This window comes from Ceratotherium simum, chromosome 16, assembly GCF_057802395.1.
Source record: "Ceratotherium simum simum isolate JZ-2026a chromosome 16, ASM5780239v1, whole genome shotgun sequence".
NCBI classification, from domain to species: Eukaryota; Metazoa; Chordata; class Mammalia; order Perissodactyla; family Rhinocerotidae; genus Ceratotherium; species Ceratotherium simum.
The window spans coordinates 7,040,118-7,064,462 of NC_141915.1; the positions used below are offsets into that span (position 1 = coordinate 7,040,118).

The 24,345-nt window shown below is 41.9% G+C and overlaps 1 protein-coding gene across 3 annotated transcripts; it reads left to right on the top strand.

The window, feature by feature from the left end:
• Positions 1-498: 498 nt before the first annotated feature.
• ZNF18 (zinc finger protein 18) lies at positions 499-23,228 on the top strand. Of its 3 annotated transcripts, none has more exons than XM_087440419.1 (7): positions 499-560; positions 5,560-6,038; positions 7,307-7,496; positions 7,907-7,998; positions 16,532-16,616; positions 17,275-17,382; positions 21,911-23,227. In XM_087440419.1, the coding sequence occupies exons 2-7, from the start codon at positions 5,652-5,654 to the stop codon at positions 22,681-22,683; spliced, it is 1,635 nt and encodes a 544-aa protein (XP_087296545.1). In that variant the 5' UTR covers positions 499-560; positions 5,560-5,651; the 3' UTR covers positions 22,684-23,227. The 3 variants fall into 3 exon arrangements, with proteins under 3 accessions (XP_087296545.1, XP_087296546.1, XP_087296544.1); XM_087440420.1 differs by lacking the exon at positions 499-560 and adding an exon at positions 689-1,725 and having other exon boundaries at positions 16,538-16,616; positions 21,911-23,228; XM_087440418.1 differs by lacking the exon at positions 499-560 and adding an exon at positions 690-1,725.
• The last annotated feature ends 1,117 nt before the right edge of the window (positions 23,229-24,345 follow it).

Consider the following 24,345-nt stretch of genomic DNA (forward strand, 5'->3'; position numbering starts at 1 on the left):
CTCCAACACTGAAAGGGGAGAGGGGGAAGGAGAGCGCCCAGGAAATGCAGAGTTGGTGAGAGTTGGAGAAGCAAGACAGAGAAAGGTCGGGGCAAATCGAATGCCCCAGGGAGGTCAAACGAGCTGAGAATGGCAACGAGGGGAGAGACTGGGTTAAGAACCGGGGATAATTGCAGGGTTTCTGCTTTGGGTGTGGGACTGGGCCGAGGAGTCTGGGGTAGACAAGGAAATTATCTTTGTAGCCCTCGCAGTGCTTGGCGCAGACTAGAAGCTCAATGAATGGCTGTTGGGCGAGATCCGCAAGAACACAAGGAAGCTTGAATGAATGACTAACTGGCCGGCTGCGGGCCTAGGAATGCGGCCTTAGAGCCGCGGAGGCGGGGCGGGGCGGGGCTGGGCGGCCCGAGCGGCGAATCAGAGCCTGCGCCTCAGCTCCGGCCCCGCCCCTCCTCCGGCCCCGCCCCTCCGCCCCGCCGCCGCCGCCGCCGCCCGCCGGCCGCCAGAGGCGCGCAGCCGCCGGTCTCCCGGAAGTGCGCCCGAAGCCGGCGCCGCGGGCCGAGGTGAGCGCGCGCGGGCTGGGCGGGCCTGGCTGCGGCCACCCGGGGTCGGGCCTGGCGCCTCCCGCGTCCGCGCCGGACTCGGCCGGGCCCCTGGGAGCGGCGGCGAGTGCGGGGGAGGGGCGGCGGGGCTGTGAGTGGACTCTGGGGTCGTGGGGACCCGGCTCTGCGTCCCTGAGCCTGTGGGCCCCGCCGGACTCTCCGGCCACGTCTCTGGACTGGGACCGAAAACGGGCACGTCCCCCCTGCCTTCTCCACGACGACTGGAAACTGGAGACTGGGAAGAGGGAACTGGGATGGGCTGATGCCAGAGTCTCTCTCTCCAGGGTGCTGTCGGCGTTGGGGCGGAGGGTGGAGAATACCTGGGTGGGGACCACTGCCCACCGCCTGCAGGGCTTGAGCAGCTCTGGCCTCTGGGGCGCTAAATGCCAGGAGCCCCTCCCTCCCCCTCCAGCCGCCCTCACAAATTTCTAAACGTTGACAGCTCTCCTCCCCAAAGCACGGGCGTTAGAGCTTCCTGGGTTTGAATTTGGACGGCACTTGTGAGCCTCAGAGGTTCCTGATCTGTAAACTTTAATATTTACCTTGCAGGGGGATAGCGAGGATTAGAAATGACATGAACGGGGCCTAATATGGAGCTGATACATAGTGTTAAAGAAAAAATTACTCAGACACTCGTTAGGTGTAAGGCAGACTCTTTTTAGGGGGTCTACTACAAGGGGGTTTTGCAGTAGCAGAGAGAAATTGGGCTATACTGTGAATACAGCCAAGAGGAAGTGCAGAATTATAGCCAAGGAGCAGGGTAGGGGTCAGTGGATGGAAAATTACTAAGAGGAAACGTCTGAGGTAAAGGAGGATTCAGTCTAAACCGACTTGACATGAGTTTTCCTGAAGGCAGGCCAGCGTGATAGGAATTTGATCAGATATCAGGGTACTCAGATACCAAGGTTGGGGGATGTAGAATTTGATCAGATATCAAAGGTGGGGGATTTTCTCTAAACTGGACCCAACAAGATTCTTGCTAAAACTAGACTAAAACGGCCAAGGACAGAGCCCAAGGGCCAGGTCTAGTCAAAAAAGAGGACTCAGGAACTTGACTAAAGTTTGATTAAGGAGAGAGTCTTTGTCAATAGTGGGTGCACAACAGTTACTCATATATGTATGTATGGTAGGTATACTTACCTAGATGTACATTTTAAATTCATTCTAATTTGTTATAGCTTTAATAAGTATAACAACTATACGTTTGGGATAACTTGAATTTTTTTTGTAACAGGAGCAGATTCTCATTAAGTCATTGGGATATAAACCCATAAACCCTCTATAAGTAATTTAATTTTGAAAAATTGAGACATTTTTCTTGCTGTTATATGAGAGTATAATTACTAAAATCAGATTTAAATATTTTATAAGATTTATAGTTTTTCCTAAATGTCATTTTCCCTAAATGTTATCTAAACTGCTGTCTTAATTCAGGAGCCAAATAAATTTGAATAAGTCTACCCATCAGTCTCTTGCTATCTGAAATCTTGCTACTTGTTATTTGAAACTCAGAAGCCAAATAGATATAGATAATGAAGGATACTTGTATATTTATTCAATTTTTAAATATATTTATTTAAAACTATACATTTCCCTCTAAGTAGTGCTTTAGTGGTTTCATACAATTTTGATATGTTGTATTTTCATTATCGTTCAATATGAAAATATATTTTAATTTCCTTTGTGGTTTTTTTTTTGAGCATAGGTTATTTTAAGAGTATTATTTAATAATTTCTGTATATTGGCATTTTCTAGATATCTTATTGATTTCTAATTTAATTGCACTGTGGTCAGAGAATATATACTTTAAGATTCCAGTCTTTTGAAACTTAATTATGCATGTCGTCTGTTTTGGTGAATGTTTCATATGCCCTTGAAATGAGTGTGTATTCTGCATTGTTGAGTCTTTTTTTTTTTTTTTTTAAATATTTTATTTATTTTTTTCCCCCAAAAACCCGAGTAGATAGTTGTATGTCGCAGTTGCACATTCTTCTAGTTGCTGTATGTGGGACGCGGCCTCAGCATGGCCGGAGAAGTGGTGTGTCAGTGCATGCCCGGGATCCGAACCCGGGCCGCCAGCAGCAGAGCACGCGCACTTAACCGCTAAGCCACGGGGCCGGCCCCTGTTGAGTCTAAATGTCAGTTAAATCAAGTTGGTTGATAGTGTTGTTCAGATTTTGTATATCCTTCTATATCCTATACTGATTTTTTTTTTTTGCTTACTTGTTCTATTATTTACTGAAAGAAGGCTGTTAAAATCTCCAGCTGCGATTGAGCATTTGTCCCTTTAGAGCTGATATTAGGTGCATATAGATTTAGGGTTGTTTTGTGTTTGACCCATTTATCATAATGAAGTGTTCCTTTTCTTCTCTTTGTCCTGAAATCGCTGGGTCAGATACGAATATAGCCATACCAGCTGTCATGTGCTTGCTGTTTGCATAGAATGTCTTTTTTTTTTTTGTGAGGAAGATCAGCCCTGAGCTAACATCTGTTGCCAATCCCCCCCCCCTTTTTTTTTTTTTCCGCTGAAGAAGATTGGCCCTGGGCTAACATCTGTGCCCATCTTCCTCTACTTTATATGGGACGCTGCCACACCATGGCTTGATGAGTAGTGCGTTGGTGCTTGCGGGGATCCAAACCTGCGAACCCCAGGCCGCCAAAGTGGAGTGCGCACACTTAACCGCTGCACCTGCACCACTGGGCCGGCCCCCGCATAGAATGTCTTTTTCCCACCATTTTATTTCCAAACTATCTGTGTCTTTATATATAAAATCTCTCTTCTAGACAGCATATGTTAGATTTTTTAAATCTAACAATCTCTACTGTATAATTCAAGTATTTAGTCCCTTTACATTTAATGTAATTATTAATATGGTTGGATGTTAATCTACCATATTGTCTTTTTTTTCCATTTGATCTTTCTGGTTTTTATTCTTCTCTTGATCCTTTTCTATCATGTTTTGGGTTATTGAGTTTTTAGTATTCCTTTATTGGCTTTTTAGCTATGCCTCTGTATAATATTTTTATAGCTAGCAGTATGCATCCTTAAAGTATCAATGTTTACTTTAACTTGTCAGAGTCTGCTTTAATATTGTATCACTTTATACTTCACAATTCACATTTCTCATTTCCTGCCTCTCACTTAACACCTTTAGACTTCCAGTTTGTCACCTGACACCACCACTCACTTCCCACTTCCTACTTCTCAATTAGCAGTTCATAAATGTAATAACCTAACAACAGATTAATTCCATTTATCCCTTCCTTTGTGCTATTTTTATATCTTTTACTTCTATTGATGTTGTGTTCTACTTATACTGTTGTTATTTTTGCTTTTAACAATCAGTTGTCTTTTAAGGAAGTTAGAAGAAATAAAAGCATAGTATTTTATATTTATTTACCATATATTTACCGTTTTTGGAGATCTTCATTCCTTTCTGTAGATCTGAGTTTCCCTTCATCTGAAAGAATGTCCTTTAGCATTACTTAAAGTACAAGTCACTGGTGAAAAATTATCCTAGCTTATTTATCTGAAAAATGTCTTTATTTTAATTCTTGTTTTTGAAAGATGTTTTTGTTGGATGTGGAATTCTGGGTTGATGGTCGTTTTTCTAGGATTTGCATTTGGTTCTTTTTGTACTTTCTATTCCTCTGTGGAAAGTCCCTATCTCTTCTTTCATTAAGAGTATTTTTTTCAGGGGCCGGCCTTGTGGCGCAAGCGGTTGGGTGCGCGCGCTCCGCTGTGGTGGCCTGGAATTCACCTGTTTGGGTCCCGGGCATGCACCGACGCACTGCTTAGCAAGCCATGCTGTGGTGGCATCCCATATAAAGTGGAGGAAGATGGGCACAGATGTTAGCCCAGGGCCAGTCTTCCTCAGCCAAAAAGAGGAGGATTGGTATAGATGTTAGCTCAGGGCTGATCGTCCTCACAAAAAAAAAAAAAAAAAAAGAAATAAATGATTTCCTGATATAGAATGAATTGTTTGGGTGAAGTGGTAGGGATGAGGACATTACTTCTTATACCTCAAGAAAAAAGCAGCTATTAAAAGCTAGAATATTGTACTGATCTCTGTTTAAGCCAGACACCCAGTGACTGGGTGTTTTTTGATTGTTGTGGTTAGTGTTATGGAGAAGTGATGACCTCCTGCTCCTTAATAACGTTTAAGAATTGACCCAGTAATCCAGTATTGGGGTTTACATGCAAGAAAGTTAATTAGAAATAGTGCATGATCCTTTCAAAATATCTTAATATTAACTTTGCCGTTTCATGTTTCTCTTTTAACTGTCTTATAAATTTTGATACCACTTGCCATAAATTGTTGATTACTTAGTTCAAGTCCATAGTAATGTTTTTGAGGTAGTCAGTATTTGTTCTAAACCTTCTTTAAGCGCAAGGTTGAAAGTTTCAGATGTGACAGATTTTTTATAAATTCCCAAATAGGCCAGTTTTCACCATGGCACTCAAAAGAGATCATCTAGAAATTTCATTGCACCTTTTGGGGAAGGGTTAATCTGTCCTCTTCAACTTCATATTTATTATCTAATCATTTCACCATTAGCCTTTACTTCTAGGGCATTGATGTCTTTGTTTGGCTTTATTGTTTAGTCTGCAGACGTATAGATGCAGATATAGAAGTGTTTTGAAGATGAGCTGTTTACCTGGAAACCCATAGTGAAAATGCGTCATGTGGTGCATTTCATTCTTCTACTCCATTTGGACATTTGAAGACCAAGAGAGAACATTGTGAAATGGTCAGAGTGATGGTGACAGTTTAGATATGGTATTAGTGGTTTGTTTTGTGGCTTCAAGTTTACAATCTTTCAAAATAGAATAGAGTATCCACTGATTTCAAAAGAGCCGTGGTTGACTCCAAGGCCTCTCAGGTAGGGCATGTGGATTTGTTCTTTCTGAAAATGTGTCTTCTCCTCCGTATAGCACTCATTGTTGTTCCTTCTCTAGGGTCCCTGTGAGAGACTCTGTGAAGACCTGGTTCTCCAGAGATAGCTCCATCCCAGAAGCACTTCACCTAAAAGGACTTGTCAAGCCAGACGATGCCCGTTGAGCTGGGGCAGGCCCTAGTCCTGCTGCCGCCACTGGCGAAGGCTGAGGACTCCCCATTCCCTGGCCCAGATGCTGTCCCTCGCGGGGAGCTCTCTAGCCCTGAGGCTGCACGCCAGCTTTTCAGGCAGTTTCGTTACCAGGTGATGTCTGGGCCCCACGAGACCCTGAGGCAACTTCGGAAGCTCTGCTTCCAGTGGCTGCAGCCAGAGGTTCACACCAAGGAGCAGATCCTAGAGATCCTCATGTTGGAACAGTTCCTGACCATCCTGCCCGGGGAGATCCAGATGTGGGTGCGGAAACAGTGTCCAGGCAGTGGAGAGGAGGCAGTGACCCTCGTGGAGAGCTTGAAGGGAGACCCCCAGAGACTGTGGCAGTGGGTAAGCAGAGGTATCATGATCTGTGAGTGAAGCACAGGGCTCTTCTGGGGTCTTATCAGATGTGTTGTCTTTTTTTTTTGACATCAAACATGTGGCATTTTCCACACCAACGATCAATTCTCCAATTCTCTGATACCAGCTGGGTGTCCTACAGTTCAGTTCAATTTTGACACTAACTATCTGGGATTGGCTCAGACCTCACAGGATAGGGGTCAGTCTCACAAGACTGCCCCCATTTCAGACACCAGTTGCAAGTTGCAGATGCCACCTATACTAATGACTGACTAGCTATAAATTTGGAGGTTCCCACGACCTCATTCTTGGGTTCGATAATTGCTATGGTGACTCATAGAACTCAGGAAAATACTTATGTTTACCATTTTATTATAAAGGCTATGACTCAGGGACAGGCAAATGGAGGAGATGGGCATGGCACAGAGCTTCCATGCCCTCTCTGGGCATGCCATTCTCCCAGCGCTTCGATGGGTTCAACTCAGAAGCTCCTTAAACCCCATAGTTGAGGGTTTTTTATGGAGGTTTCGTTACTTAGGCATGATTGATTAGTCATTGGCCATTGGTAATTGAAAATCCCTCTCCCTTCCCCAGAGGTTGAGAGGTGGGGCCCAAAGTTCTAACCCTCTAACCACCTGGTTGCTTCCTCTGGGGACCAGCCTCCATCTTGAAGCTTTCGAGGGGCCCACAAAGAGTCTCTCATTAGCATAAACTCAGGTATGGTGGAAAGGGGTCATTATGAATAACAAAAGACACTCCCATCCTTCAGGAAATTCCAAGGGTTTTAGGAACCCTGTGCCAGGAACTTGGGACAAAGACCAAATATATATTTCTTGTTCCACATCAGTGTGCCCCATACCTCACCTAATTCTAAGAATCTCTTTGATTCTCAACACTTGTTAGCCATTAGAGATTGGAGATCAAGTCTCCTATCCCATTCCATCTTTAGATTAGAATGTTTGAGAAGTTATTCAGAAGACTCTTGAGTTTTAATTGGTGGAGACTATCCAGTAGAAACACAGTATTAGTGGCATGTCTTGAAGATCTCCCGGGCCTGATTCAGGCCTCAGCTTTTGGTCTCTCTCAGGATGTTTCCCTCACTGGTTCCTGCTGGGCTAGAAAGAAAAGCTGGTTTTCTCTTTCCCTACTCCATATCCCTAAGGCCTGCCTTATGATCTGTTATGGAAGGTTAGCTTTGTATCTTTCAGAAACCCTCACTCTGGATCTTTTGGTAATTAGTACTATGTGGTCTCTAGATCAGCATCCAAGTTCTAGGACAGGAAATCTTATCAGAGAAGGTGGAATCTCCAACCCGCCGAGTGGGGGAAGTGGAGCCCCATCTTGAAGTGATACCTCAGGAACTGGGACTTCAGAATTCATCCTCCGGGCCTGGGGAGCCGCTCAGCCACATTGTGAAAGAGGAGTCTGACATGGAACAAGAATTAGGTGAGGGGCAGTTATTCATGGTGGAGTGTGTTGCTCTCTTGGAGAAACTTGAGGATGGTGGTTAGAAGGCCAGAGTGAGCTGCTCAGATGGGGATATTTCTGGAAAGTTTGGAGACATGGTAGACCTACATGAATCACTCTGATTTGGAGATTCAAAGTCTGTAATTTAAACCACGTTATGACTGGGCTGGACCATTTGGATTTTGGTTCTGAGGAAGGAGATGGAGGAAAATATGGGTGAGAGAATTTGGAAGGATGGAATTGGAGTTTGTTAGAAAGTAAACCCAAGTTTTTAAATCATGGATGGCAGAACAGGTATCAGTTCTAATTTGTCTAGATTTTATCTATACCCTCTGGGGAATTGTTGAGAGGACATCTAGATTCTTCAAACTTCCTGTTTCTCACTTCAGTGATGACTGCTTCCCAGCTTCCTGCCCAACCTGAGGAAAGGCTCATCAGAGACCAGGACTTCGGAGCCTCCCTTCTCCAAACAGCACCTCAGGTGAGCTGGGCTCCCCTGTTTATTTTATCCCTGAACCAGGCTTTGAGGGTGTGTCAACAGTGAGGAGGATTGAAAGGGGAAGCAGTCTCAGAAGTGGAGTTGAGAGGGGCCTCGCAAGGATAACAAGAATCATACACATGGAATGAAACCTGAGTTTCACTATTTCTCTAAGGCAGAATGTTTCCTAATTGTCATCTTGAATAATGGAATCTGGGCCCTGGAAGAAGTTGCTGTGAAGAGGTAATCTTGTCTCTACCCCACATACAGTTGTCTCTCCTTTTTTGATTATCGTCGGGTTATACTAAGAAAAGACTGTCTTTCATTTCCTAGTCTAGGCCTCTCATATAGAAGTCAGTTTGTGGTTTAGAATGGTTATATTTAATGTAGGACAGGTGAATCTTACCCCTCTCCCAGCTTTATGGAGGTATAATTGACAAACAATAAACTGCACATATTTAAAGTGTACAATTTGGTAAGTTTTTTGACATATATACACACGTGAAACCATGACCACTATCAAGATGATAAACATAGTCGTCACTCCCAAGGTGTCCTTTTGCCGTTTGTAATCCCTCCCTCCAGCCCCTCTATGCTCCTCCAATCCTGAGGCACCTACTGATCTGCTTTCTTTCACTATACGTCAGTTTGCATTTTCTAAAATTTTATATAAAATGGAATCATGCCATATGTGTTCTTTGTTCTTCTACATAGAACGTATGTTTCTTGCTTCTTTTAATATTTTGTCACTGGTTTTAAATGATGTGTCTGTGATGAGCCTTGGAGTCATTTTCTTCATGTTTTTTGTTCTTGGGGTTCATTGAACCTCTTGGTTCTGTGTGTTTTTTAGTTTTTATCAAATTTGGAAAATTTTTGGCCATTATTTATTGAATTATTTTGTTCTGTCTCTCTTCTCTGCTTCTTTGGGGACTCTGAGAAGAATACACATGTGGGATGTGTATAGTGATAACGTGTATACGTATACAGTCATGCACCGCATAACAGCGTTTCAGTCAATGATGGACCACGTATATGACTGGTGGTCCCATAAGGTTATAATGGAGCTGAAAACTTCCTATCGCCTAGTGATGTCGTAGCCATTGTAACATCTTAGTGCAATGCATTAATCGCGTGTTTGTGGTGATGCTGATGTAAAAAAACCTACTGTGCTGCCAGTCATGTAATAGTATAGCACATACAATTATGTACAGTACGTAATGCTTCATAATGATAATAAATGACTATGTTACTGGTTTATGTATTTACTATACTTTTTATTGTTATTTTAGAGTGTACTCTTTCTACTCATAAAAAGATTTACTGTAAAACAGTATGCTGTGTTGTGTCAGCAGCAGCCTCACACATCTTGTTTGCATCTCTTGATTGCATCGTTTTCTCTCTTGCTTGATTTAATCTCGTATTGTTTTGTTCATCATGGCCCCTAAGCATACACAGTCCACTGCTAATGTTGCCAGTAAGAAGGCATATTGAGTGACTGACCTGGAAATTAAAAGTGATTAAGGACTATGAAGTTAGAAAATCAGTGATGGTTATTGCTCGCCAGTCAGGCATGTCCCATTCCACCATAGCTGTGATCTTGAAGAACAAGAACAAAGTGATAGAAGCTGTTAAAGGATCTGCTTCATTTAAGGGAACGAGACTAACAAAAATTTGAGAAGGGCCTCTGTCAGACATGGAGAGACTTCTAATGACCTGGATTGAAGACCAAACACAGAAGTGTGTCCCTTTCAGCACCATAACAACCATGGCCAAAGCAAAAAGTTTGTGTGCAATGTTGAAAGAAAAGGCTAGACCCAGCTATGATATTGAATTTACTGCTAGCTCTGGGTGGTTTAAAAGCTTCAAGAATCGTTATTCATTACATAATGTGAAAGTGAGTGGTGAGTCTCTGAGTGCTGATGTAAAGGTGGCTGAAGAATTTTTGGAAACTCTAGATGAGCTGATTGTGGAGGAAAATTACTTGCCAGAGCAAATATTCGATATGGATGAAACCTCCTTATTCTGGAAACAGATGCCTGAAAGGACTTTCATCCACGAGGAGGCCAAGTCAATGCCAGGTTGCAAGGCTTTTAAGGACAGGATAACAGTCTTGCTTGGGGGCAATGTTGCAGGCTACAAATTGAAACCCTTTCTGATCTGGCACAGTGAAAACCCCAGGGCTTTCAAGCATATTAATAAACACACACTGCCAGTGTACCACAGGAGCAATAAGTCATGGATGGCCCAGCTCCTCTTCCAAGATGCCCTCCTGAATTGCTATGCCAGCCAAATGAAGAAGTACTGTTTGAAGAATAACATACCTTTCAAGATTTTGCTTATTGTTAATGCTCCTGGACATCGTCTTTTTATTGGTGATCTTCATCCCAATACCAAAGCAGTGTTTCTCCCTCCAAACTCCACCTCTTTAATCTAACCAATGGCTTAAGGAGTTAAAGCAGCTTTTAAGGCCTACTACCTGAGGAGGACCTTTGCCCAGGCTATTGCTGCAATTCTGGAAGGATTACAACATCTATGATTGCATCAAGGAGTGATGGAATCTATGATGTCACCAAGGAGTGTGTGAATGGCATCTGGAAGAAGACACTCAAGAGGTTCGTCCATGACTTCAAAGGATTTGCCTAGGATGAGGAAGTTGCAAAAATCAACAAGGCTGTGGCTGAGATGCAAACAACTTGAACTTGGATGTGGATGAGCATGACATTGAGGAGCTCCTAGAGGTGGTTCCTGAGGAATTTACTAATTAGGAGTTGTTGGAACTGGAACATGAATGCATAGCTGAAGAAGAGGCAAGAGAAAAGAAAACGGCAGGAGAAGAAAAAGAAGAAGCCCCAAGAACATTCACAGTGAAGAGTTTAGCAGAAGGTTTTACAGACCTCAACAAGCTTGTTAAAATGTTTGAAAACATGGACCCCAGCACCAAAAGGTTTTCATTAAAAGAGAGGAACATTATCTGCTTATAAGCAAATCTCTGATGAAAAAAAGAAACAAGCCAAGCAAACCACCATAAGACATATTTCTGAAGAGTGACACCTCCTCAAGAAAAGCCTGAGGCAGGGCCTTCAGGAGACATTCCAGAAGAAGGCATTATCATCATGGGAGATGATGGCTCCATGCATGCTATTGCCCTGAAGACCTTCCAGTGGGACAAGATGTGGAGTGGAAGACGGTGATACTGATGATCCTGACCCTGTCCAGGCTTAGGCTAAGATGTATGTTTGTGTCTTAGTCTTTAATAAAAAAGTTAAAAAAGTAAAAAAAAAAAAAAAAAAAAAAAGTTTTAAAATAGAAAAACTTATAGAATAAGGAAAAAAAGAAAAAAAATATTTTTGTACAGCTGTACAGTGTGTTTGTGTTTTAAGCTAAGTTATTACAAAAGAGTCAAAAAGTTAAAAAGTTTATAAAGTAAAAAAGTTACAGAAAGCTAAGGTTAATTTATTACTGAAGAAAAATTTCTTTAGATAAATTTAGTGTAGCCTAAGTTTACAGTGTTTGTGAAGTCTACAGTACTGTACAGTGATGTCCTGGGTCTCACACTCACTCACCACTCACTGACTCACACAGAGCAGCTTCCAGTCCTGCAAGCTCCATTCATGTTATGTGCCCTGTACATATGAATCATTTTTTCTCTTTTTTTGCTGAGGAAGATTCGCCCTGAGCTAACAACTGCTGCCAATCTTCCTCTTTTCGTATGTGAGCCACTGCCACACTATGGCCACTGACAGACGAGTGGTGTAGGTCTGCGCCTGGGAACCGAACCCGGGCCGCTGAAGCGGAGCATGCCAAACTGAACCACTAGGCCACTGGGGCTGGCCCCATTTTTTGTCTTTTATGCTGTATTTTTACTGTATCTTTTCTGTGTTTAGATACACAAATACTATTGTGTTACAATTGCCTACAATATTCAGTACAGTAACACGCTATACAGGTTTGTAGCCTAGGCGCAATAGGCTATACCATATGGCCTAAGTATGTAGTAGGTTATACCATCTAGGTTTGTTTAAGTATATTCTATGATGTTCACATAATGATGAAATTACCTAATGACGCATTTCTTAGTATATATTCCCATTGTTAAGCGACAGATGACTGTATTAGATCTCTTCAAGTTGTTCCACAGCTTACTGATGCTCTTTTCTCTTTCTTTCTTTTTAATCTCTGTATTTCATTTTGGATAGTTGCTATTTTTATGTCTCTAAGTTCATTAACTTTTCCTTCTCCAGTTTCTAATCTGCTATTAACTCCATCCAGTGTATTTTTCATCTCAGATATATTTGTCATCTCTAGAAGGTTGAGTTGGGGCTTTATTATATCTTTCATGGCTGTACTTAACGTGTTCAATCTTTCCTTCGGCTTCTGGAACATATGGAATATGGTTATAATGTCTACATTAATGTCCTTGTCTACTAATTTATCACCTATGTCAGTGCTGAGTCAGTTCTGATGGATGGACTGGTCTCCTCGTTATGAGATGTTTTTCTGCTCTTGGTATGTTTGGGAATTTTTGATTTGATGTTAGACATTGTGAATTTTACCTTGTTGAGTGCTGGATATTTTTACATTCTCTAAATGTTCTTGAGCTTTGCTCTAGGATGCACTTAGGTTACTTAGACATAGTTTGTTATATGGCACCAGAGAAGTCTTTAGGGCTAATTTTTCCCCTCTACTGAGGCAATACCCTTCTGAGTCCTCTACCTGATTGTCCTTGATGTACAAGGTGTTCCACTCTGGCTGGTGGAAATATGAAATATTTCCAGCCTGTATGAGCTCTGGGGATTGTCCCCTCTGCTTCTTTTGGGAACCTTTCCTGGACTTGAGGGGTACCCTCTGCAGATCTGTGGATGTTCCCCCTTGCCCCCCCTCAGGTCTTCTGCTCTGCTAACTCTGTAATGCCCTTGATCTCCCCCTGCTCAGCCCAGAAGGGCCACTGGGATCTGCCAGGATTCCCCCTCCCTGTCCTGCTGCCTGGATGCTTCTCCAGGCAGTAAGTTTGGGCACCTGTAGGACTCATCTAATTTGTTTTCTCACTTTCAGGGATTTCTGTTCTCTCTGCCTAACATGCAGTGTCTGCAGACCATTATTTTGTATGTTTTGTCTCCTTTTTTAGTCATTTCAGGCAGGAAGGTAAATCCAGTCTCTGTTCCTCCATCTAGGCTGTAAACAGAAGTCTCTGGGACAGTTTTATCTTGATTGTGTAGTTGACAACTCTGTAAGTTGGATTTGATAAAAAAAAGTTTTTCAGGAACCTATACACCTTAATCAAAACATTGTTTCAAACCTTTGGGGAACTCTTCTTGGGACTTGCCTCGTGAGGTACTTTAGAGTGAAGGGAAAGATAGGAAGCCGATAGGTGGTGCTTAATGCAGTGCTGAAGACCAGGTCTGAGCTTCAGCTTTCCAGGCTCAAAGATTTAGACACCAGAAAACCAACTTCACAGTTTACCCTGGGGGACAGAGTTAGGAGGGGGCAGCGGGGGATATACCTTTTTAGTGACTCAAAGGTGCCCTTCTTCCTCCTTTTAAGGTACCCAGAAACCAAACTGCTAGGCAGGAGGTTGCTTGGTGAAAAAGATTTGGGTATTCTGTCAAATGTTTCAAGCGGACTTGAGGACTACTGTTGCTTCTGTAGTAAGTACAGAGTATCCCTATGAAAGGTATATACAATTTATGAACATATTTTAACTAGTGGAGTTAAACATTAACTCTACGTAACATAACAACATTAACCATGACCTGTTCTGGATAGCTTAAAGTCAAAAGATTCAAAATGCTCACCAGCAGCACTGTATATATGTACATGTATGTATGTGTGTATATATTTATAAAATTCCCTATACTTAGCAGATAACTGATTAATAGTCACTCAACCCAAACAAACAAAAACCATCCCTACCCAATCCCAATATCCCTCCCCCAAACTAACAACAACTGTTTGCATCAGAAGGACCTTGATATTTAATAGAATTATCTTGTAAGTGAAGGGAATTTTTAAATATAGGTAATCATTCCCTCTAATCTCTTCCATAAGTTAGGAACTTCGTGAATAATGCCAGAGTAATGTAGTAGCATCGCTACTCTGTGGTACTCTGTTATTAGAAACCGTGACTGAGTTAGAACCTCAGTAGACTCAGGGATGCATGTACTCACATTCTGTGTTTTGAAACTTTGGAAAAGGAACTCAGTACAAATAACTGTGCAAGTCAATTGTGGCAATGTCTCAGAAACCCACAAGGTGGTGCTGTTTCCACACAAAACCGAGATTATTTCCCCATCAAATCCCACACTTCCCTCCTTCCAGAATAGGAATTTAGATTTTTTCCTCCTCTCATAAAAATGAGAAAAAAGCAAGATGGCTGCAGTTGGCGCCTTGCCTCTTAAGTAAGGGGTTTTACTCAAGTATCCCAGCTTCTTGGCAATTCCTTGAGTAAGTTCCTGGCTTTAAATTGGAGGTGCACTGTTGAGAGACTCCTGAAGCATCTTTTCTGGTGTTTGAAAGGGCTGGTTGTGGCCTGTGGGGATTGTGGTGGCTGTCTTCTTTTTTGCCTTGTGCTGTGCTTGGTAGTTCCCATTCTGGTGCCTACAGAATAGGCCCTGTATCTAGCAAGCCCGGTGGCCATGAGATATTACCGTGGTTGGCGTGCCTGTCCTCTTCTCCGCCAGCACTGAAGCAAGAGTCTGCGTTCTGACCGGGAAGCCTGAGGACTCCCGTATTCTGCAATGTTTGCTCAAGCTGGTTATTTTCAGGAGGTTGTTAAGGCAGCTTCATTCACAGAAGATTAACAAAATAAGCTGCTAACAATTCCTACTTTTAAAATAAAAAATTTAAAATTTAAATTCATACTAAAAATATGGTGATAGTTAATAGTTAAATGTATTGAGGTCACTTTTCACATTTTCACCCTAAAAAATCTAACCCTTTTTCTTTTTTAAATTTTTGCTTAGTGTCTGCTAATTAAAGACTTTTTGGTCTCTCCATTCTTTTTCACTTTTTCATTTTTTCACTTTTTCATTTCCACTTCCCTTTGTTGTGCTGGGGGCAGACTTGATTTAGGACCGAGGATGGCTTCCCTAAGTAGTATACTGTGTGTGCTAGGAGATGACTTCCTCTTCTCATCCTTCCTCTCTTCCTTTCTGCTCCTGTAGCCTGGCTATTCATGACAATAATGGATGGCTATCAACTTTGGGGTTCCTGAAAGTGTACGGAATCCCTTAATTCTCTCTGCAAACCCTTGGGGGTGAGTCTGGGAGACCGAGTATCCCACAGACTGCATATGATGGTAATAATAATATAGATCACCTACTGAGGACTTCTTTGCTAAGGGCTTTATTTCACCCAGACAACATGTATTGAGTGCCTGCTCTGTCCTGGGCAGGGCGTGGGGACTGGGAAAGAACAGTGGAGTGTCCTTTTCTCATGGCCGTTACATGTTAGTAGAGGCAACTGTCAATCAAATACTTATGTGTGTGTACATACACATAAATATTTAATAAACTGTGATGAATGCTATGAATGAAAAGTACAATGTGCTATGAAAACAAGTGACGCTTCGTTATTTCTATTAAACTTCCCGACAATTTTTTGAGTGCAATACTATAAGTAGGAGAGAACTGAGGCTCAGAAAGGTTAAGTTACTTGCTTAAGATCACACAGCTACAAAGTGGCAGAGCTGGACTTGAAACCTTGTATGTTTGACTCCAAAGACCGTGCTATTAATCACTCTTTCTATACAAACTGAGTTTCTAACAGTCGGCTCCTTATTGAGAAGATTGAAATTTGAATTCACAAAAGTAGGCTGTAGTTAGACAGGATTCTCAGTTTTGAGTCTCCAGTGCCCAGCTCCCTGGGAAAAGAAGGGCATGTTTGGGGGATAATTGAGGGACACTTTGCTCCAGAGAACCCATCAATTTCACACCACCTGGGAGGAAAACTGATTTAATTTTAGACCCTAAACTCAGAACTGTTGGGAGATTCCAAGTGTGTATGGCTGCAGCCTCTCTCTCTGCTCTGAATCCACCGTTCTGTGTTTCAGAGGGAGACTTACAGCTCAGTTGACATCGTTGTTGACTCTTGCCACCGTTTTGCTGATTTGCACTCGCCTTTCCAACAAATTCCTTTTAATTTTTTTGTTTTCCCTCTTGAATTTCCAGATTTTAGAGAACTCTTGGGAATATCAGGCTCCTACTCTTCAAAGGCCTCTGTTCTAAGCACTAAGGAGTTAAAACAAAAAGGACAGTGTGGAAAAGGCTCCTGCCTTCTCTTTGCTCTCCACTCTTAAATTCGTGCAGCTTAAAAAAATCCAGGACTTAAAACCTAAATGTTTTCTAACCAGGGTAAGAAATACTCATGTAGGGACTGTACTTTTTCCCTGGCCTCTTCCCTTGAACTGCCCACCATGATTTCTTAGATCTTCTGATGGCCAGGATCCTAAGGCACATTCCTTTCTTCTCAGCTTTCCCGTAGGCAGAGAAGGCAGAGTTCAGAAACCTTCATTGGAGTCACGGCATTGTATTTTTTCTAGGAGCAGTGGAGGCATCTGGATTCTATTCAAAAGGAGCAATACTGGGATCTCATGCTGGAGACCTATGGGAAAATGGTCTCAGGAGGTGAGGGCGGGTTAGCCTGTTGGAAGGAGATGGGAAGGCTGTTAAACATTTTCTGTGTACTCTTGGAGATAGCTGCTCTACTTGAAGTTCTCTGGGTGAAGGAAATCGCTAGAGACATGGTTGGGAACTGGAGATAGCAGAGTTACAGTAAGAACTTCCTTGTATTGAAAGTATTCTGTGTGCCAGGAACTGTTGTGGGTGCATTACATATAGTAACTCCTTTAATCTGTGAAATGGGTGATGGTATTCCCATTTTAAAGATGATGAAAGTGAGTGTCAGATCAAGTCACTTGCTCACTGTTACGTAGCTTATAAATGGTGAGTTAACGGTGGAACTCAGTGTGGCTGACTCTGAGTCCCTGCTCGTTTCTACTAAACCACATAGTCCCAATCAACCATTAGTGGGGTTCCAGTCATGACCCTTGCACTAGCTTGTCGGGTGGTCTGCAGGCCCTTCTGGCCATCTGCCCAGATTCTTCTTTTTGTGGCCTTCACCATATATCCTAGTCATCTTGTGAGTACTGGTGTCTTGGACGCTCCACACACCCTTACGTGATCTCCAGAGCCTTCATATTTCCACTTCACACTCAGGGTGTGCCTTTGAAAGACACAGCGTGGTCCCCAATCCTCCCCATTTATTGCTTTCTCTCTGTACCAGGCATTTCCAATTCCAAGCCTGACCCAACTATTTCAACAGAGTGTGGGGAAGAGCTGGCAGGACTGCACCTTCATGTCAGTGAGAAGACCCCAAGACCCATCTGTACAGGTGAGTGATCTTTCTTTGGTCCAGAGCCATTTCTGACCTCCTGTCATTAGATTGAAGGTGGTGGGGGAGGTATTAGGACTTGATTTCTATTACATTGGTTATAACTAGCCACGATCTGGTCAGTCCAGTTTGAATACCGAGGCTCGGTCTCCTCATCTCTTGCTATAGGGCTGTTGACACATATATTTAATCATGAAAGAAAGACTACACGTCAGATCTGCTGCCTTCAGTCTTGTCTGCTGTGACAGCTTTCTTTCTCAGAGAGAGTTAAGATTAGTACAGATTAAGACCAATACAGATATGGGTAAAATTCCATGACAAAAAAAAGATTATGTAACAGCTATTATTACCCTTCCTAACTCTTTTGTTTTTCTTTTTCTTTTCTTATTTTGGTTATAGTGAATAGTAACCAACCCACCATCACAAAATAAAACAAAACAAATAAACAGAAAAACATATTTTAGCTAATCTCCATGCATCTAACTTTCTTAAACAGCAGCAACAACAAATACTTCATGTAAATCACGTATTTTAAGACTGGAGAAGAAGAAATATGAACTTGTTCTGTTGTAAAATAGCAATCACTCTTTGCCTTCTACACTCTTTTTAAAACATTGTGGTTATGTGAAACCTAACTTTCAAACCTATCTACACACACACACACACACACACACACACACACACACACACACACACACTTTTACATATACAAAAGATCCCAGAACTCGTTTGGAGGAAGAAAAAGACCAAGGATGAGAATTGTATAACTTGACATTCTTTCTCCTCAGTGGGATCTAATTAATTATTTTCCTTTGCTAATATACCAAAGCATATGATTTTAATTTTAAGCAATATATTTATCATAATACTATTTCACAAGGATTTCTTTGGAGCAGTATTTTTCAAACTGCATTTCATGATCAATTAGTGGGTTGTGAAATCATTTTATAGAGTGGCAACCAGCATTTAAAAAAATGAAACGATAATATTGAATGGAAAATATCAGAATACAAATGGAAGATATCAGATGTTGGGGTAGATAGTGTTTCAGGAAATTTTTGTTCCAAACGTGTGTGTATATTCAATATGAATGTATTTCTTACTGTGGGTAGCAGACAAGTTTGAAAATACTGCTTTAGAGGTCGTTAGAGTAGGATTTTTGTTTTAATAGACTTTATTTTTTATAGCAGTTTTAGGTTCACAGCAAAATTGAGCAGAAGGGACAGAGATTTTCCATATACTCCCTTGCAGTAGAATTTTATTTGTGATATAGCTCACTGTATCTCCATATCGCTATTCTTTTTTTTTTACTTCATCCCACCTGCTGACATGATCCCGTTAGATCTTACCTTGAACCAGACTGTGGAGAGTCTACAAAGCCTGCCTGCCTTGATAAGGCAAAGAAATGCCATTGGAGGTTCCTGAGAGGGAGGATATGTGGAAGGAGGTTGAGGAAGTAGCCATGTGCAGGACCGACACTTGGAGCAGAGGAGCCCTGTGGGAAGTTGATGCGGGAGTCCAGGTGTTCAGGGATGAGACCCTAGACTTGTGTGGAAACAACAATAAGAAGATGGGAAAGGAGTAGTTCCATCTCAGAGCTACAACGGTTAGCCAGTCGGCCAGATCTAGACTCACACCAGAGGGCAGAAGTGACAGGAGAGAGTGTATATGCTATTTTATTTGACCATATGGAAGAACAGCTCATAGTTAAAGCAGGTCAGCAGGGGAGTAAGTCTCAAAAAGCTATGTACTCATACTTCTAATCAAAATGCCGAGAAATTAAAAAAAAAAAATTTGGAAAAATGTTTCGTAGGTAGTTATCTGGAAGAATTCTGCAAGAATAGGAAAAAGTTTTGAAAAAAGAATCAATATTAGATCTGTAGATATTGAGTCTGTCATTTTATTTTATTTATTCATTTTTTTGTGAGGAAGATCAGCCCTGAGCTAACATCCGATGCCAATCTTCCTCTTTTTGCTGAAGAAGACTGGCCCTGGGCTAACATCTGTGCCCATCTTCCTCTACTTTATATGGGACACTGCCAGAGCATGGCCTGACGAGCGGTGTGTCGGTGTGCGCCTGGGATCCGAACTTGCAAACCCCGGGCTGCCAAAGCGGAGCGCACGTACTTAACCGCTGCGCCACTGGGCCGGCCCCGAGTCTGTCATTTTAAAAAGGTAAAATCATTAAAATAGTGGGATCCTGATATAAAAATAGATGCACAGACCCATGGAATAGAAAAGGGAGCCTAGGAAGAGAAGCCAGTCTTGGTAAGAACTGAACGTACAGTGAAGGAAGCAGCAGCACGGGGCCCCGGGGTGAGTCGCTCTTCAATGAGCAGCGTCAGGAAAAAAGATTCTTTGGGAAAGGGAATCAGTTTAAATTTTATGTATGTCATATATTGAAATATTTTGGAAATAGATGAAAAAGACATAAAATATGAAAATAAATAACAAAGAGGAAAATGGGTGAATATTTGACTCATATCTGGATGGGGAAGATTTTTATAAGTATAAAAGCAATGTAAAAAAATCATTAAGGAAAAGATTTATAGACTATTTTTTTTGTGTGTGTGTGTGAGGAAGATCAGCCCTGTGCTAACATCTGCCAATCCTCCTCTTTTTTTGCTGAGGAAGATTGGCCCTGGGCTAACATCCGTGCCCATCTTCTTCCACTTTATATGGGACGCCACCACAGCATGGCTTGCCAAGCGGTGCGTCGGTGTGCGCCTGGGATCCGAACCGGCGAACCCCGGGCCACTGCAGCAGAGCGTGCGCACTTAATCGCTTGCGCCACCGGGCCGGCCCCGTAGACTATTTAAAAAGAAAAAACCACCACTCCTATACATAAATATAACCCCAAACAAAATTAAGGTAACTAAATTGGTGAAAAACATTTTTCATGAGCATGACAGATAAATGATTGTTTTTCTAATATAGAAAGAGTTAATGCAAGTTGATAAGAAAAAAATGACTTTCCCAGTAAAAAATGGACAGCAGACGTGGAGCATAAAAAATAGCTCATAAATGTGAAAAAAATTCATCCTTTAATAACTAAGAATTAACATTTATAACAATGAAAAACCATTTTTCACTCTCATTTGTCTAAATGGCAAATACTTAAAAAATATTCAATATTCAATTCATTTGAACATTCACCTCCCCTTTGCCCAGCTTCTTATACCAGAAGATGGCATAGTTGTTCTGGAAATCTATTTGCTAGTAGGTGTCAAGAGCCTTAATAATAACATTCATGCCTGTTGACGCATTAATTCCACTTCAAGAAACCTCCTCTAAGGTTTTGATCAGAAATGTGGGCAAGAATTTATGAAGAAAAATGCTTATTACATCGTTATTTATAGTAGCAAAAACACAATAAACAACTTAGATTTCCACAGTAGGAGAACTCTTAAATAAAATATTCATTTATTATTATGTGTTTATAATGACATCTCCATGCTGGACCATTATTCAGCTCTTTAAAATGGTATTTATAAAGGCTTCTTTAAAAAGAGAATACCTTTGCCATTTGAGGGGAATGTGTTTTAAGTCTTTGTGAATTAACAAGTTCAGGTTTCATTCTCTAGCAGGTGCCTGGGTCTCTAGCAGATAATTTGAAAGATACTAATACAGGAAAGAGAAAGGTAAATAGTTTCTTTAGATCTACAGGAATAAAGCAATTTATAAAAGTTGAAAATAAAATCCACCACCAAAATAAAACCCTTTACTATATGCATCATTAAGCAGCAATAACCAAAAACCTAAGTTATGATGAGAAAAACAAAATTTTAACTGTGATGCGAATTAATGAAGCACAAGTGAATGCTGGATTCAGGCATAGACTGAGAGGGCCTCACTGCACATTACAACCATAGAAAAATAACACATTAATGCATTTCATGAATTTTTGGATTACTTGTGGATGGGAGAATCCATGTGAAATTGATAAATACCACCACTTACAATTTAAATGCTGCAAAGCCACATATAGAACTGTACCTATAATATGGTATCAGTTATGTCAGAAAAAAGCACACACGTGCGTATAGGTTAAATAAAGACTGGGAGAAAGTTGATGCTTGTGGTGGGTACCCCTGGGTAGTATGATTGAGGTTGATTTGGTGGTCTTCTGTATACTTTTCAAATAGTTTTCAGGGATCCTATTTATTTTTTATATATAATCAGATAAAAACCAATCGTTTTTTAAAGTAGTACTCTCATATAATACACTTGTTTTTCCTGGGCCTTCACAAGTGCATGCTGCTTATTTATAGGGCGGTCGGCGAAGCCCTGTATGAGCCCTCCTCTGCTCTCAGAAGTTCTGCTTGGCTCCAGAGCTGAAACCCTTAGCCTGGACACAAGTGAAGTGAGGGCCAGGCACTCAGAGGGGATGATATTTTTCTTCCTCACTCACTGATGCCCTCTTGCTAAAAAGAATTAATGTTTTATGATGACCCTTTCTTTGACATATGAATTAGAAAACAGGGTATACCGTTTATTGAACTGTTTCAAATCTTCTTTCTTCTTTCAGGAAATAGACAGGAGAATGACAAAGAGAACCTAAACTTGGAAAACTATCGGGACCAGGAACCTCAGGCCTCAGGAGAGGCACCTTCTCAGCCTTCCTTGAGTGGCCTCTTCAGCGAGGATGCACCGAGAGGCTTTGGAGAAGGAGAGAATCTCCCTGAGGCTCAGGAAAACCTTCAGGGTGAGGGGGCAGGGGGACAGCTGTCTCCTCAAGAAAGGACTTCTGGGAAACAGCTAGGTCAGCATTTGCCCGGTCCTCATCCCGGAGAACTGTCTGTGCTGTGGCTTGAGGAGAAGAGAGAGGCCTTCCCCAAAGGGCAGCTGCGGGCCCCCATGGCCCAGAAACTCCCCACCTGCAGGGAATGTGGGAAAACCTTTTACAGGAATTCTCAGCTTGTTTTTCACCAAAGGACTCACACTGGAGAGACATACTTTCAGTGCCCCACATGCAAAAAAGCCTTTCTGCGAAGTTCAGACTTTGTGAAACATCAGAGAATTCACACAGGAGAGAAGCCCTGTAAATGTGATTACTGTGGGAAAGGCTTTAGTGACTTCTCAGGATTGCGTCACCACGAGAAGATCCACACGGGAGAGAAGCCCTATAAATGTCCCATCTGTGAGAAGAGTTTTATTCAGAGATCAAACTTTAATAGACATCAGAGGGTTCACACAGGAGAGAAACCTTATAAATGTTCTCGCTGTGGGAAAAGTTTCAGCTGGAGCTCGAGCCTTGATAAGCATCAAAGATCCCACTTAGGGAAGAAGCCCTTTCAATAGCCAGGTTCTCTTAACCCATTTCTATTTCCCGGTCCATTTAAAAATACTTAACTCCATCCACAGAAATTACATCTCTTAGAGGACATTCCTGTTCTCTCTTGTTTCCATGGATTGGAGAGGAGAGACTTAAACATGGTTTTGGACTTGGAGGATATATTGGCCTCTGGATTGGATTTCACACTGGTTATTTCTTGCTTCTACACCAGGAGAAGGAATGGTCTTCATCTTTCAGCTCATCTCTTCTTTTAGACCCCTTGGGAAAAAAGTATCACTTGGAGATCCCATTTTGGAAATGCTGTCTGGGAAGAGTTTGACTGGATTAGCTGCAGTTGCTGCTCATGAGAAGAACCTTGGATCAGCCCTTTAGAACTGGGGTCCTAGACCAGGTCTTCTGTTACAGAAGGGGGAGCAGAGAGGGCCAGTGAGCTCACGTGTGTTCTTTGTCATACGGGTGCAAAATTAACTTCAAGTGCCCCTTGTTTTAAATAAACGTAGTAGAGTCGTTGCTATCTTATTTGTGTCTGAAGTATCCACTGTGTGTTGACTGTAACTCAGTGCATTTTCTCACAGAAGACCCTAAATGGTAGTTGAGCTCCTAGATCAGCCTATACAAACCTATCCAGTTTATCAATCAGCTGGACAGTGATAGGAAAGTACTAACCTGGTGCCCAGGTGTGAGAGCTTGGCCAGTGCTGGGCACTGTTTGTCTCAGGTAAGTCTGTCTCTAGTGTCCTCTTTCTGAGCCCACCTCCCACTTGCTCATGCACCTCAAGCTGCCCCTCTTTCTCCTGGCATCCACTTAGGCTATCATTTTTGCCAGTGTTCTATGCTGTAAAATTATGTTTATTATCTCATTTTATCTGTAGGTGTTAGGAAGAAATCAATAGTATTGATCTAATTTATAGTGTGTCTAGAGGTTTCTTAACACATATATCTAACGTGTCCACCCATCCTTGTCTTCAAAAGTTACATGCCCCAGAGCGTCCTGCTGTCATATAGTGAGACTTCCACCTTCCTTCCGTCTTGGTCCTCCTCTTGCCTGCTCTTATTGTTCTGTGCTTGGTGAGGATCAGGAAGGATGATGCTAATGAGGACGACACAGCTGTCTCCCTGAAAAGAGATTAACCTGTAGGCAAGAAACTCTAAGTTGTTGGCAAACAATGGGAAGTACGTTACTGGTTGATGAGAGAAGAGAAAACTCAGGTTGGAATTCCTGGATTCCAGAGGAATTGATTATCTCCCTTATAGCATGAAGATAAAGCATAAGGCCCCTCTTCAGGGGATGCAGGAATGAAATCATGGGGCAGGAAGCAGGAAAGTCATAGTGGAATTGGCATTAGATTCTGTATTCTGCCTAGCAGAGATTTGTAGGATGGTGGAATTTTATGTTTTAAATCAGGAGTTCTCAAAGTGTGGTCCCTGGACCAGCAGCATCGGCAATTTGTTGGATTTATTGAATCATAAATTTTGAATGGTGGGGCCCAGCAATCTTTGTTTTAACAAGCCCTCCAGAGGATTCTGCTGCCTGCTCAAGATTAAGAACCACTGTTCTAAATAGTAATTAATCCAAGGATAGGTAGGAATAATGATCCTAGAAGGAATAGTGAGCCCTCCTAAACTTTTCTTACCAAACAATCTTCCCCATAGAGCTCTTTAAAACTC

Excerpts from the sequence above, each read along its gene's own strand:
- ZNF18 (XM_087440419.1), top strand. The coding sequence starts at position 5,652 with ATGCCCGTTGAGCTGGGGCAGGCCCTAGTCCTGCTGCCGCCACTGGCG. Across the intron at positions 16,617-17,274 it reads TGGGAAAATGGTCTCAGGAG|GCATTTCCAATTCCAAGCCT; the intron begins GTGAGGGCGGGT and ends TCTCTGTACCAG. Across the intron at positions 17,383-21,910 it reads CCCAAGACCCATCTGTACAG|GAAATAGACAGGAGAATGAC; the intron begins GTGAGTGATCTT and ends TTCTTCTTTCAG.